This window comes from Falco naumanni, chromosome 2 (genome assembly GCF_017639655.2).
Source record: "Falco naumanni isolate bFalNau1 chromosome 2, bFalNau1.pat, whole genome shotgun sequence".
Classification (NCBI taxonomy): Eukaryota; Metazoa; Chordata; class Aves; order Falconiformes; family Falconidae; genus Falco; species Falco naumanni.
In genome coordinates, this window is record NC_054055.1 from 111,517,095 (window position 1) to 111,532,764 (window position 15,670).

The 15,670-nt window shown below is 36.2% G+C and overlaps 1 protein-coding gene across 2 annotated transcripts in view; it reads right to left on the reverse strand.

Annotated features, from left to right (window-relative positions):
* Nucleotides 1-221: 221 nt before the first annotated feature.
* GBE1 (1,4-alpha-glucan branching enzyme 1) overlaps nucleotides 222-15,670 on the reverse strand; it is a 168,716-nt gene continuing 153,267 nt past the window's right edge. Inside the window, exons 15-16 of one of the 2 annotated variants that reach the window (XM_040582917.1) lie at nucleotides 12,710-12,827; nucleotides 222-2,252 (exon numbers count right to left, since the gene is read on the reverse strand). In XM_040582917.1, coding sequence (XP_040438851.1) covers nucleotides 2,196-2,252; nucleotides 12,710-12,827 — 175 coding nt within the window. In that variant the 3' untranslated portion in view covers nucleotides 222-2,195. Of the gene's footprint in view, nucleotides 2,253-10,846; nucleotides 10,937-12,709; nucleotides 12,828-15,670 lie in introns of those variants that run through there. The other variant, XM_040582916.1, reaches the window with a different exon arrangement.

Here is a 15,670-nt window from a genome sequence, read left to right on the forward strand (position 1 = left end):
TTTTATATGTTCATCTTGAAAATCTTGTAGTCTGCTTTTATTAATCTATCTCAAAACAGAAGAAAAACGTGCACAGGACAAATATTCTGCCAATCTCATTAGACTTTTTCTGACCAAGACAAGTTCCTGATTTCAGGATGGAGCAAAATCTAATATTCTCCTCTGGTGTTAAGACTACTGTACAATGCTTTTACAGTACAAACAATGAAATCATATATGCATTTATTTTATCCTCCTCAGAGTTTATTTTGCATGTAATTTTACACAGTTTATACTTCACATCATACATTTATTCCTTCTCTTGGGAAAAAAGTAATAATAAAAAAAAAAGTTTGACACAGACACTTGCCTTGGATTACATTTTGAAACCTGGAACTGGTGCCAGTAAAAAAACAAACCACCCTATAAAACATATTAGATCAATACAATGTAAATATAACATGTATTAGAAGTTGCTCGTTATTTCACTACAAGGAAAACAATCTAGGAAAAAAAAAAGATAATCAGTTCCAGTTGCTAAAACATTTCAGTGTATTTTCTTTAAAGTCTTAGTGTAACGGGAATGCTTTTATTAGCCCACTACCAAACCATGATCAAAGTGGCATAGAGGAAAATGAAGCATGATCCTAAACAGTATTACAGTATTCAACTGCAATATGAAATTCTGTCACACAGAACACAGCAGACTGGGGATGTTCATAAAGTCGTTTCAGTGTGTACTTGGCAAAAGACTGTTTTCCATCATGCTGCATTATTCCATCCCTTATTTTGCTTAAGAAGTAAGCCAGAAGTAAGCATTCCAAGAACTGTTGAATAAATTTTCAGTGTTGGCACAACTATTCAGTAATTTACACAATGGTTCACATAGGAAACTGGGTAAAATTATGACTCGGAAATGGTCACGGACATCTTCCTCTTTGGCTACTTTAAAAGTTAGAAAATTCAGATTTGTACAAAAGACATTCATTTTCCGAACCAATTCAAATATGTTTTTAAATAAATGGAACAAAATAAAGCATGTCTCGTTAATTTGGTATTAATTTTCCAGAATACTCTGCAATACATTTTCAAATATACAAAATCTTACTCTTTACAAAAAAAGTTGTAGCTCATGAAGGAACTCACTTGAATAAATCTTAGCAGCACTCCAATAATTAACTACCTTGGTTTCATCGAAAAAACACCTTAGTTTGATCGCTGTATTTTGAGACTGCTTCTTCATGAGAAGCAATGTTTCAAAAGTTATAAAAGTGCAAGAACATCATCATGTTCCAAGCTGAAAGGCAGCTTCTGGAAATAGTGAAATCAGTATTGCAAGGTCCTAACGCTAGTGAAATAAATGCAATGGGAAGAATTACATTTTAAGTACATCTTCCAGTGTGGTATCATTGCAGTAAGAACAAAACACTCTTGTCACTGAACATTTTAGTCATCTAAATAAAATAGTTGTATCATTTTTTCCAGCTGTAGCAAGTGAGATGCACAGACTAAGTGATTTTATTGGGATCAAATAAGCAACACACACAATAGCATCAGCAGGTCGCCCGTCAATCCCGCCTGCTTGTTTTGCTCTTCAGCATTTTTGTGCAACTTTAATGACATAAAAAATGGCTAAGTACAATACTCTCAGAGGACCTTCTCATCCATTTGGATAAACATTTCTAATTCCATGTTGGACTTCATTGAAGAAGAGGAGCCTCAAATTAGGTCCCACAAACCGTTAAGGCTGCCTTTTAGCCAAAAACTTCTGTTTTATTTAAGCAAACTACTTACTTTTAGTAAGAAGCATTAATATATAATGAACATTTGAATTCACTATCAGAATGAGGATTACAAGAAATTACAAACTTTGGAGCAGGATCACTCTTGTTATTCCTGATAAAATTCTGTAAACAACAGTTTAATAGAGAATACCTGCTGCTTTGCAATATCTTAAGTGTAATTTTGTACTACTAGAACTACAAAACCAACATTTTTCTTTCTGCCTCTTTTGTAAAGTTTCCTCAAAAGAGGTTCTAGCAAGTCAAGAGCTCTGCAATTATATGCGAATATTAATCTTACATTTTAAACACCTAATAATACTATACTCAGTTTCAGAAAGCTTCCTTAGATCAAGTTTTGTTATACTTAGTACTAGTACAGCGTATCAGCACTTCTTCTATGACTTGCTTCTTCAGTGATAGTTAGAGAGAACTTCATTTTGGGATATCCATATTCTGAAGCACAATTGCCACTCTGCTTGGAATGTACACCTAGTAAAAATATGACAAGAACAAGAATAGCTGAAAAAAACATCAGCCTCGCAGGATACAATTTCTATATAACAATATGTGAAAAAAAAAAACCAACATGAAATATTTAAGCTGTTAATAATTTGTCATTTGTGCAGTGTTGTGGGTCACATTAATCACATTTAAAGCGTGACTATTGACTGCTTAGTGCCCAGGAGTGAATAACACAAGATAATCTAAAAGTTTAAAAGACAGCTTCATTGCACTCTCTCCTCTTTTTCTTTTTTCTTTTTTTTTTTTTTTTTTTTAAATATTACCTTGATATGTTTTCAAGTAGCTACCAGTAGAGGGCCTCATACGACTTACAATGACCAGTTTCAAAAACCTGAGGACATTCAGGTCCACGGACTGTACAATGATAAACGACACTTTTGCAACACTTCTGCTGTGAATTAAAGTTGCCTCAAGGTCTGTGATGTAATTTCATACAGGTAAATACAAGCAATATGACACAGCAATGTATTCTTCTCACTCTTGGCTTCTATGGAGTTTCAGTGTCTGAGAATAAAACTTAGTCCCAAACCCAGACAGATTCAAAATTAACCATTAAATTATTGCATTTTTCTTACCCTTTTTTCCTGATTACCATGAAAAAATCCCAAACATATATAATCAAAAGACTCCTCATAGATCACAGGAGAACTCGTGGCAATATATTTTACATGACATTCTTTTCAAGAAGAGTGGAGTCAAAAATCTGAAAACAAGACCGATATGTACTATCTACCAATTACGCTGATATATGGTACTCCATCAATTGTCAAGTGTATGAATGTGTTTGCTGAACAAGTCAATAAAAATGCAATTATAAAAGGTAACACAAGATTGAAGATTATTGGCTTCATTCTGACAACATCCTCTTTTAGACTATCCTTCATCCCTGTGGAATGCCTAATATTCTGCAATTTCAACAACGTTATCTGCTAACTAGAGCCTGATGGCATGAAAGGCTTTCATAGTTTTCAAAACACAACACAGAAGTAAAGCAAAAAGCTTTAGGAAAAGGAGAAAAAGGAAAAGAACAGCTGATCTTCATTGAACCAGACAAAGCTATGCCCAATGCTTCTTGAAAGGCAGCGAACATAATGATTTCCCCTAAGGTTTCAGTGATAAATAGCATCTACAAATCTGTGCAGGGCACGAAACACTTAATGAAGTCAACTAAAGAACATATAGATAAAGGACAGATTTTAAAACTGTATTGAGAAATTCAATGCTCTGGGTTTGTATGATGAAGTGAGAAGGGAGAAGGAACAAACAAGTAATTGTAAGAAAGAATGTGTAAAAAGTTACTTAAGGGAACAAAAATTAACATTAATACAGGACACAGCAGTTCTCAATTATATTCTGGTCAATAATATGTCAGATCCTAGGAGGAGTAAATTAGTCCAGTCCCTTTAAAGTCAATTTATATCAGCTGAGAATCTGAGAGCAGTGTGGAAGCATCCCACTCGCTACCACTTCATTGCCAATCAGAATTTTAAAACTTGTTTTAAGCACAATTTTTGAACTTGTGCAAATGATTGCATTTAGACTGATGATAGGTATGTTTTCTGTTTGCCATAACGAGCTGTAACTGCCAGTTTATTACTTTGCTCACTATTTTTTCCTTACCTGGGCAAATTCAACATGAGTTTTAGCGGTTTTTGTCTTGATGGCTTTCTTGCTAAATCATAGAAGAGCCACTTACGGCATAATTTCCTAATCTTATCTATTCCTTTCATTGTCAGTGCAACCACCTTTAAGGTTTAAATAAAACTGCAAGAAGCAACAGAACGATGAGGGCATGAACAATGACTAAATATTAATTATTGATTAAATGTATTAATGATTATTAAATATTACTATTAATTATTCATTCCACTGCTGTACATTTTTTTAAAGAGGAAAAATACGACACAAGTATTAGATAATTCTTGTTACAAATGAATTGGGATTATTCCTTCCCACCAGCCCAACAGTATTTCCATAAATACTACAGTGTATATACGCTCTGGCCTTCTTAAAGTAGAACACAGAACATTCGTGTGTGTGTAAATGTGACCAATGCGGTTGGAAAGATTGCTCCTTTCCTGAGGTAGGGTGAAATCTGGGGGATTATCTGCCCAGGATCCCAGTGGGGTTTTCAGCCATCTCAGCCCAGGTTTCTCACCTTCACCCCTTGCTCTTCAGACACCCTGAATCCCAGAACTTCTTCAGCCTTTCCCCTCCAGTATTACCCCTTTTCTTTCAGCACCTCTCAGCTGGAACTACCTGTATTAACAGCCCCACAAATTTAAATTTATTTCCTCTTTTTCCTGAGTGTCCAGAGGTGTAACTGGGCAGACTGTGCTCCAACCATATGCTACAATTTGCCACCAAGTGGCACAATTAAAAAACATCAGGAATCCATTACTGACAGGACAAGTTGAAATGCAAGCATCTTACTGTATGTTTGAGTTCAAACACTTTCAAATATATAAACCCATGGATAATCCTTTCTTAAAAGCTAATTAGTAACATTAGGTATATTTTAATTAACATCTCTGATTTAGATTAGGAACCCTGCTTACATATAATATTTTAAACCACTTTTCTAATTCATATCAAAACACATACATACAGTACTTATTACAAATGCGCAATAGAATACAATAAAAGGCTTGCATCCCCAGATGCCAAAACGTACAGATTCTGTTGTATTACTCACTTCTGTCTTCCTTAAATACTGAAAGAAATGTCAACTACATTATTTTTTGCATTTTCTAGGTAAAAGGTTTTTTTCCCCTCTCCTTTTTCTTTAAGTTATTTAGGTCCAAATTATAATAAAGAAACTTAAAGAGAATTTCAACACACTGAAAAGCATTAATGAAGATACCTGTCCTGACACGCTGTGACATGTCTGTGACATGCTCCATTCAATTTAACCTAGTATCCAGCATAACCCTGGTCCTTTTCAGTCAGGCTGCTACTCAGCTAGTAGTTTTTTAATCTTTACTGATGTATGGGACTCCTCTGCAGAATTTTTCTTCATTAATTTTTATGAAGTTTCTGTTGGCTAAATCCTCAAATTTATCAAGATGTGTCTGGATTGGACCTCTAACATTCAATTTATCAACCGTTCACTTTAACTCAGTGTCATCTACAAATCTGCTGAGGGGAACGCTCTGTCTCATCATTCACGAGTCACCGCTGAAGATTCCAAACACTAACAGTCCTGAGAACAATTCCTAGGACACCCTCCCTAATATCGGTCAACAACTGGACACTGAGCCTCTGACGACGAAAACTGTAGCAGCCCAACCAGCTTTTAACCCACCTAACAATCTTCTTATCCAGCCTGTATTTCCTCAGCTCTCAAGTAAGAATGCTGTAGGAGAAAAAGCTGGAAGTCTCACTGCATCACCTGCAGCAGCCTCATGCACACAGCTGGCGTAATTTCATCACAGAAAGCCATCGGGCTGAGCATGCATCTTCTGCCTTTGCTAAACCCGGCTGGCTTTCTGGTTGACCCATCTCATATACCCCACTTGCCTGGATATGGATTCCACGAGAAGGTGGTAGGTGGTCCTTGACTTCTCAAGGGACCGAGGGGAGAGGCAGGCTGGCCTACACATCCCTCAGCCATCCTTTCACTTTCACTACAGCCTTTGGGCTGTTTTTGTTGTCAGAGATTTCCCCTGAACCACTAAGACTTTTCACAATGATACCCCGCAGCCTTGCAATCACATCACTCAACTCTTTCCAAATCTCTGGGTGTATCCCACCTATAGATAGCATCTATAAGATGTCCCTAACCTATAGCTCTCCTGCTACTTTCTGAAAAGAACTACTGAAAAGTAGCAGACTGGCACACAAAAGGGTCTGAGAGCAAGCTTTGCCCTGGGAGCCAGAGGTAAAAAAAGGCACTGAATACTCCCGTGCTGCCCACAGCACCCATCACAGGCTTGACTCCTCCAACAAGGGACCTGCAGCTCTTCTTAAGCTGCTTTTCCTATTAGTATACTTGAAGGATCATCATCTTGCCACTCTCTGGTGATCTCCAGCTGGTTTATATATATTTATATGTAGTACATGGCCTGACATCTACACTCACCTATCTATAGATAAGTAGAATAAAAGTATATAGAGGTGTCCTGATTAAAACCCTCATAGGAAACCTAGGTATTCATCAGTAAAAGGGATTATCAAAGATACAGCGTTTTTGATGTTTTTCTGTACCCTAGGAAGAAGGTCTCAGAACTTTATTCTTGTCTTCCCTTCTCCCTTTCATACACTGTTGCTGAATTACACGCTTCCAATTACGAGCCTCAGTTCTACTGATCCCTGCTCTTCTAACCTGCTTCTTTCTGATCACGATTTTTATCCCATTCCCATTGTCTTCACCATTTGACAAGGCTCACTTGATGAACGTGGAGAGAAGTGAAAACCCAAAGTACAGAATACTAAAGAGGATACATCCATAGTTAACCAATGGATGTCTCTACTACCATTCGGAAAGACTACCATCCTCTGAATTTCTCCTCTGCTCCAGGCTTTCTGTGTTCACCTTAAATGCCCTTCCCAGCTCTCTGTTCCCTACTGGGCTCATCCATTTTGGAAAGGGCCTCAGGAGACCCAACCTGCCTGGTTGGTCTGGTGAAGGCAGGTCAGTGATGAGCTCAGACCGCGTTACTCAGGGCTTCGGATGGTCTCAATGAACCATCCCTCTGCTTTCTACACCAGCTGCTTACTCAGCACCTCAGGTCTCTAAGGTGGCACACAAACTCCACTGTTTTAGAAAACCACAAAGACATCTAGAACCACACACAGGAAGGCTTGCAAGGCCTTTCTGGTGGGGGAGTGGAATATGGGGAAGGGAGAGCATCAGATCTGTTTGGGACAGGCTTAGGATGACTCAGCTGTAAATATAAGTTTTTGACAAAGTTTAACGTTCAAACGTTTAGTCATCAGACTATCATTGAGAGTCTTTTTATTCTCAATGAGTACTCAGCAGGAATGAAGTGAAATAATTGCAGCTGACTGCACAGGCAGATGTGCTAACAGTGAGGAAGATGGAGGATAGGAATGTTGTTTATTAATCAAATACATACAAAATTGTTTTTTGTCATCACCTCTGACCTTTTTACACTGCAGGTCCATTCAAACTACGAGGCAGTTATGCTGTCTGACACTAGGCAAATCTCACAAAGATCAAAGCTTCTGGCACCAAAATACTATAGCCACTCCAACACAGAAACAAAAAAGATTTATTACAATCAACCTGTCTCCCACCAATGTACACAGCGGTCTGTCAAGACCACAGTCCATTCACGTAGGCTATCTCACAAACAGGGAAAAACCAAATGGTACTACTGCTTCTTGCCAGGAATACAAGCTACTTCTCAGCCATGCAAATGCTTACTCCTTGTACTTTTTTTCTGTAACTATCCAGATATTTCAAGCAATGAGAGATCAGAAAAGCTAAGAATAATACAAGAATACCAAACACAAGAAGCACTTGTGAACAACAGCAGCTATAAGCAGAAATCCCACCTTACATATATTGGGAGAGATCTACAATACACAGCAATTTCCAAATGTATCTAAATACCCACCAGCAAGAAGTTTTGCAAATGACAACTGCTACTTTCAGATCTGTCAGACTAGATTCAGTACCAGGTGCAAGCACAACTGAAACTGGCTGGAACTGCAATGGACTAGTCTTCATCCCACTTTCAGGGTTGGAAAACACCAAGCTCTAAAAATAATTTCAAGGTCATTTTGCAACAGATGGGAGAATTACTAGAACTCAGAGCTAGATCAGGCAGTGTGGAAAAATATTTCATATTGCATATTGCAGCTGGTAGATGCAGAAGGCAATGTCACAAGAGTCTGTGCCAAAATTATCCCAAACTTTTAATTAAAATGAGGGCTTTAGACAATCTCGTGTTTCTGTATCACTACTAATCGTCAGACACTGACAGTATTCTGAGAATGTAATTAACCATCAATGAATAAAATACATGATAGTTTTTGCTTTCTGACTATAATTTGTTATACAAAACCCCAGACATTTCGATTTTCATTTTGTCAGATATCGCATATGACAAAGAAGGTATGCTTAAAATAATGTGAAGTTCTGCCTTCCAATTTGTTTTTCAATTTACAGCAGTACAGCATGAATATGCAGAAAATCATTTCTCAGACTGTCTTGCTTCATTTATGCAAAAGAAGTCCATACACTGCACAGGCTGTATCTCAAAATTTCTTCTCTATTACCTTCTGCACTCCTTCAGGTTAAGAAACAGTACTTTAAAAAGACAACAAAACCTCCTTGCGAACACAAACCGGTAGACTAAAAAATAAAACAGGATGAAAGAAAACGACTAACAGAATAACTTTGAAATCATTACACTCCCTCGTGGTTTTAAGAAGTCAAAACAATCAATAAATGTGAACAAATGAATTTGTAAGCCTTAATCATCAAGGGGTAAAAATAACAAAAGACCTCGCTGGTATCAAAGTATCTCTGATTCCCCTAGTTAATGCAGTTACTTTTCTCACTACATTCATTCATATAACCTGTATATCTGTATGTATCAGGAGAGAAAACAGTTAAAGACTAAACCAGTCCCTTAAAATTCAATACATAAATCCTTGTCATGAAAGTTATTCAAATGAGTATTTTCAAATTTAAGGTCACTAAAAGCTTTTAGATCATTTCAGTCTATGTGAGTATTTTGTCAATAGACTCAAGGAAGCAGGAAGTTGCTCTTTGACATTGAATAGTATACATTAAGGTCAAGGTTAAAACCCAACCCAGCAATAAGGATATCCTTAAAATAAACTATGTAATTTCAGTTTCATTTAATGTGAAAAGATTATATTGGTAGATGCCAAAAATAGAGAATCAGAAAAAAACAGTATTGGGGACAGGGGGAAAGGAATACTTTGACATCAATTTATTTTTTAAATAATTGGAAAAGAACTACAGAAAAAGTAATTCTATAAAAAACCAATTGTATTGCCCATTAAATTGCATACTACGTTGCCAATGACACGACATACTCTGCAATATTCCATTTATCCTGTTTATGACTCAGATCTGTTGGTGCACAAAGTATCAAAGTGTAACCCCCACTGTTCTCATATATAAATCCTAACTGCTGGTGTGGTGTGGTACAAAAATATGAGTTACTAGGACACACATTGATATCTAGCTCCACTAGAGTAAAATTCAGTCAAGTCCGGATACCTTACAAAAGACTCACAAAACATTTTGAATGATTAATGTTATGAAGAAACAGTTCGTCCCTCCCTGCCCCTGCCAGCCCGAAATCTTAAGTTTCACAAGCAACTACAACAGCCAAGTAAGGTATCGACAAACTACTTCATACATACAGGGGCACTAGGATCTGAGAGGAGTTGAAATGTGTGTGCAACACCTAAATTGCATCTTGCAAAGAGATGATAAGACATAAGCAAACCTGAAAGTTTATAGAAGCATTGAAAGAGCACACCACTTCCATAGAACATCCCTCAAAAAAGACTATTAGGAGAATACCACAGTGCAGAAGTAAACAGAAATAAAACTGTGGTAAAGAGAGTCTATTTTCACAATGACAAAGTGGTTAACAGCTTGTTATTAGAAAGTTTGATTACATGGAAAGTTATGTACATTTCATATCCTTGTTAACAATCCAGAACAGAGCAAGCAGTGAAATGGAAAAAATAGATTATAATAATTATTTAAATCAGTCATATTACAAAGGACATGTTCTGTGCATTTTTTCTACCGTTTTGAAGGAGTATGTGATGATTTTGAAATCTTGTCCTCTGCAGCATTACTGCACAAACCTGAATCATCATCTGTTCATCAACAAAATTTGATAGCGAAATGCCTAGCGGTCCCTACACAGCCTCCTCTTCAGCCAGGGTTCTTTGCTCCAGGAATTCTGTATCTCCCTTCTTCTCATTTTGCAATGTCACTTTGAATATTTCTTTCATTGGGTGATGTTTCTAGAATGAATCATGTCACATCTAATCTTCTATTTTTGTAACACATTTGTGCGCTATTTAAGCTTGACTTGAGCAGCAGAATTATTGCATGTGATTTCGTTTTGTCATGTTTTGCTGGGAATGTTTTGCTGACAGTGTTTACTTACTTACCTTAAGGGAGGTGTATCTGTCACTACAATAGTATTTTGTTCATGTTTGTGGTAGAGGAGAAGCTAACATTTTTGAAACCAGAAACTTAGGTCTTGTGCATTATGTAAAAAGAATAAGGTAATTGTTAAACAGCAGGAAAAGAACGTTTATGAGTTTATTGGGGTGACATCTTAAATTTAAAAAAAAAAATATCTGAGGGGAAGACTTCTACTTGCACCTTAGAAACTGCAACGGACTAAACTCCCAAGGATGACTGCTTACTGAAGAAGGGTTGTAAATTGCTGTTTAAAATAAAACTTTGCTATTTTGTTGTAAAATAGCATCTGGAAGTATTTACTCTAACTTTTTTTCTTTCTTACTTGGAGTTCAGTCCTGCTGAACTATTTAGTCGGGTTTTCCAGTTTTTTTTTCCTCAATTACTTTTACTTGGTGTCCTTTTACTAGAATTTTACCTCTATGTGGTGCTTGGGGCATCTTCTGGGGTGTTGGCTGAAGGTGGTCTGTGAATTGGATTGCTGAAGGACATAAAAGAAAGTTAACGTGACCCATGCTGCTGGGTTTCTTTCCAACTCAGAAGTGCGATTGCCATGCCACAGTTTATGCTGCAAATGTGCATTTGTTGCTTTACTCGTCACATGCCTTATCTTCCACATGCTTCTAGTAAATTGCATCTTCACATCTCGATGCATTTTTTTTTTTCTGTCTTGAATGACTCGCACTCACCATCTAAGATTCTAAATACGAAATATACATTCCAAATTACAGTTAATTGGATTGCAAAAGTTAAGTTAGTGGCCAAAAAATTAAGATGCTCTCCAACCACCAAAGCAAGGTATTTAAATTGGACACATGAAGCAAGAATTCTGGAAGCATTAATTTGCTACGTCATCTTCAGGAATGAAATCTTAGAGCCTTAGTTTGTGTACAAATGGGCACAGAAACCTACCCATGCTACAAGGGCACTTTCACACACAGACATTTCACAAAAAAAAATGTTCCCAAGAACCTTTACACCAAGCATGATGAAGGCACAGGAATTCTTTCATTTAACGACACTATTTTAAAACAAGCAAATGAGAGAAATACCAATGCCCTGAATACAACGAAATAGCAAGTGTGAGAGAGAAAGAGATTAAAAGTGACAATAAATCTCAGGAGTTTAGATCTCATGAGAGACGTTAAGATGTGACACTAGGAATTGATGTCTCCATTCTGTCATGGAAGAGGAGTGGTCCACACAAATCAGTGCAGATAGTCCATTTTTTGTAGCCTGTTATACAATTTTAACTTATTTATAGATGTTTATGTATATAAATATACCCAGGCATAGAGATAATGACCTTTCACCCATGTGTATGTTTTAGATATGAAAAATCTAGTCAGCAATATAAGCATTCTCAGAACTTTCTCAGTGAAGTCAGCCTTAATTCATTACCTTTTTACATTTTATTCTGTTGTGCTTGTGAACATATACACACAAATATATGCACATACATACAGAAATAATGGGAAATAGGTGTACACATACACATATATAAAGAATGGGAAAAACAACATTTTTGAATTGTTACTTGTGATAAGTGTTTATGATTTGAAGAGTAATTTGAAAAGGTAAATTTTTTATTAGTCACCATCTCAGCTAACAGAAATCGTACGTAAGGATATGCCTCCCACTTCATCTGAAGTGATTTGTGGGAAAGTCTTTTTATGCTATTCATACCACTTCAGGACTGGAAATTCTTGATGTGAACAGAGTAGTTCTGTTACATTTTGCAAAGTTTTTCTGTAAACTGAGGAGGAGAAAGCCAGCTGGCAAACACATAATTTGCTCTAATTTGCGTTTATGGAGTTAGGGAAATGATATTAAGAAAACAATGCAAGATTCAGTTTCTACAGAGCTTTAAATCACAAAGCAAGCATGAAGATGGAGTTTCTCAGACATGAAAATACAGCAAATTATGATTAAAACATCATTAAAAATGACAATTCAAAAGCATATTAGAATGTTTTCATGCATGTTGGCAAGGAATGTTGCGTGCCAGACACTGCAAGAGTGCATGCAAATTTAAATGTAATGTCAAAAGAGAAAAAAATCAGTTAAAATTATCAGTCATAATCAACTCATAACGTTGTAATCTCTACTGTATTCATAAAAAGGCTAATTTCAGAAAACAAAATTTTAAAAAACCCACCCATCCCCCCAAATACTCTTAGAATAAGCACCGTATTTCAAAAGTTATTCAGACAAAAATAGAATAAAAAACACCCCCAAAACCAACCTTACTTACCATAAGTGAATTAGGTCGATAATTGTGAGGATATTCTTCAGAGAAGTACTCTGTACTGTGGTCCAGCCTTTGATGTCCTCCATATTCTGCAGCATCAGAATCCAGAAGGATTTTATACTTAGAAACAACCATTAAGGAATATGCCAAATTACTGTTAAATGGGAAATAAATCAAAGAAAAAAACCAAAACAAAACAACAAACTAGAAGAAGAAGAACTGCTGCAACATAAGTCATGCTAATATACTCAATATAAAGCACAAATAACAACCAAAAAAAAAAAAAAATCTAAGAAAACTTAGAGTGGAAAGAACATACCAAATATACAGAAGCTGTGTCATTTTGTCCTGAAAAATTCGTCGTAGCATAGTGACTCCTAGTAAAGAAAGTACCTTCCAGTCTCTTCTGGAATATTCCATGAATGTTAAGTTTACAGTATTATGGTAGATATGAATAGCACTTTTTGTGATGAACTAGACTAAAAATGTACCATTAAACAAAATTAGTGGATTTGAATTGCATTTAAGAAGTTACATAATTGTGACAGTCAAAACCAATCTGTGTTTAGCACTATTTTACAGTCTGTCATAGCCTGATTAAGCGTTAATGAGAAAAGCACGTAACTTTACAGAAGAAAAGCCCACAACTTTTGAGAGTTTTTCAAAAAGGTTTGAATTATTATAGCACAGAGGAACAAAAGAAAGCTTCTATTTAAAAGACCACCTTTCAAGAGACAAACATTCTGACTTCAGTTGTTAAATGGGGTGAGTTATTTAAGAACGTGTAATGAGCTGGAATACCTGTACAGATACTCAAAAGGATTCAAACAGATTTAGTAAAAAATAAAGATAAAAAAAACAGTTGAAAGAAGAAAACTGAAATATGTAAGGAAATAAATGGGTAACTAAAGAGCTAACACATATTTGAAAATCAGTTTCTTCTTACGTGGGACAATAAAAAATAGAATGTTTTAATTTTTATGATTATTTCAGTACTTTTGAATTTCTTCTTTGACATAATTAAAACATCCCTCTCCCTCCTGAAGTTACAACCTAAAGCCTCACTCTCCACTCCCCACCACCCAAAACATAGAGGGAAGTAACAGTGCTCTACAATCCACAATCTGACTCCCTAATTTCACACCATGGAAGAACCTTGTTCTGCTAGAACTTGTATTTACGAGGATTAGGGAAGAGTGAAGCAACACTCTTTCAAGTCAGTGGTTCTTAAACTATGCTTGGGTTTTTGTGTTTGCTCAACCTTTTGAGAACAGGCCTGCTCAAAAACCTAAGGATTTTGGTATTAACAGAATTGTTTTTAAGTCTTTTTACACTACTCTCTATCAGATGAGTTTAGGAAATTTCCCAACCGCTAGTCTTACTGACTTAAATCTCTAGCAACAAGAAACACTGGAGCATGACATAATACAAAAAGTACCCTAAAAGTAACTGTAAATTTACTGAGATATTTCAGTCTAGAAAATTGCACAGCTTTTGCTGACAGAAAGCAAAGAAGAAGAAAAATAGATGTACATGAGGAAAAAAAGCAAAGCTGTCAATTAGCTACTGAATCACCAACGTTAAGTAATCCCTCCCCCACAAGTATATGCAGGAAAATGAGAAAAAGGTTCAGAACTGCCAAGTTAGTTGTTGATTTGTAGAGGGCAGGTGCCGAAAGGGAGAAAAAGCAGATCACCACATTCTATGGAAAAATCTTCATGTTTGTTACATACATACAAAAAAAAACCCACAAAAAAACCCCTGGGAAAATTAAACTTTCCCAGCTTTAGTTCTCAATGTCCTATATATGCACTACATATATACCTCCCTGTCCCCTTTATTTTATAAACACATTCAAATTACTATTCATTTGTTGTCAGAAACTACAACTTCTAGTTACTCTCTCCAACGCCCTTTCAAACCTAGTATCAGCAATGGCTGCTACTACTCCACTGTGTGTTTTATTAACATGACAGGAATGTCTCCTGCAACCAAGCATTTCACTCTTTGCCTCTGTGATCTACACAATACATTAAATTTAAGTATGTATCAATGTTGCTTAAAGCCCTGACATTTCTAATGATTCCCTCAGAACTATTTACAGCAAATGCAATTGTTATGGATATGCTAATTTTAAAACAATTTATCCCATTTCCTTAATCCAGGCTATAAAAGTATGTCTGGCAGTGCGCTCTAGCAATACAAAGTTAGTATCACTGCCTCTCCACACCTCACAACACAGCTTATCTGGCATAAATACTGTTAACCAGATCCTGAATAATGGGCTCAAAAAGAATTTTAAGATCTTCAGAAATTATATATGTCTCGGGGAAAAAATAACTAGTTCGGTATACAAGCCCATCTGCCTTCCAACTCAAACCTCACAGAAAAGCTGCTTTTCACATTTCAGATTTTTACGAGCATCGAGGCTTTTGAAGACTACTTTCACGAAAACATTAAACAGTTGTGCATTTTAATTAAGCACAGAATAGAAGTATTTTCTTTGCAGTGGGGCCTCTTATTTCAGTGACAGAATGCTGGAAATACTAACCTGTACTCTGAGACAAAAAAAGCCCAATTTCTGCTCAGTTTGATGCTCTGACTGAATTTCCCAACCGCTACAGTGGAGAAGAGTAGCAAAAGCCATGAACACTTGCATAGACAGAGCTGGAAATGGAAAGGCTGTCATTATCTACCACATTAACTACTGAATTACTATGCTTTTATGATGTTTTGAAATACATATTTTAACACAATTTTTTATTTAATCTCATGCATTTTAATGACGCATAAAACACCACTAAGTAAATGCAAATCATAAAATAAGATAATTTGTATTTTGTTCCTCAAACCTGACTACTTATAAAAGAATCCAAGTGCTATTTGTGAGGGTGATGGTCCAGCATAATTAAAAGCTTTGCAGAACAGGTAAGAACTTCTACTGATGCGTTGTAAAATAATGTA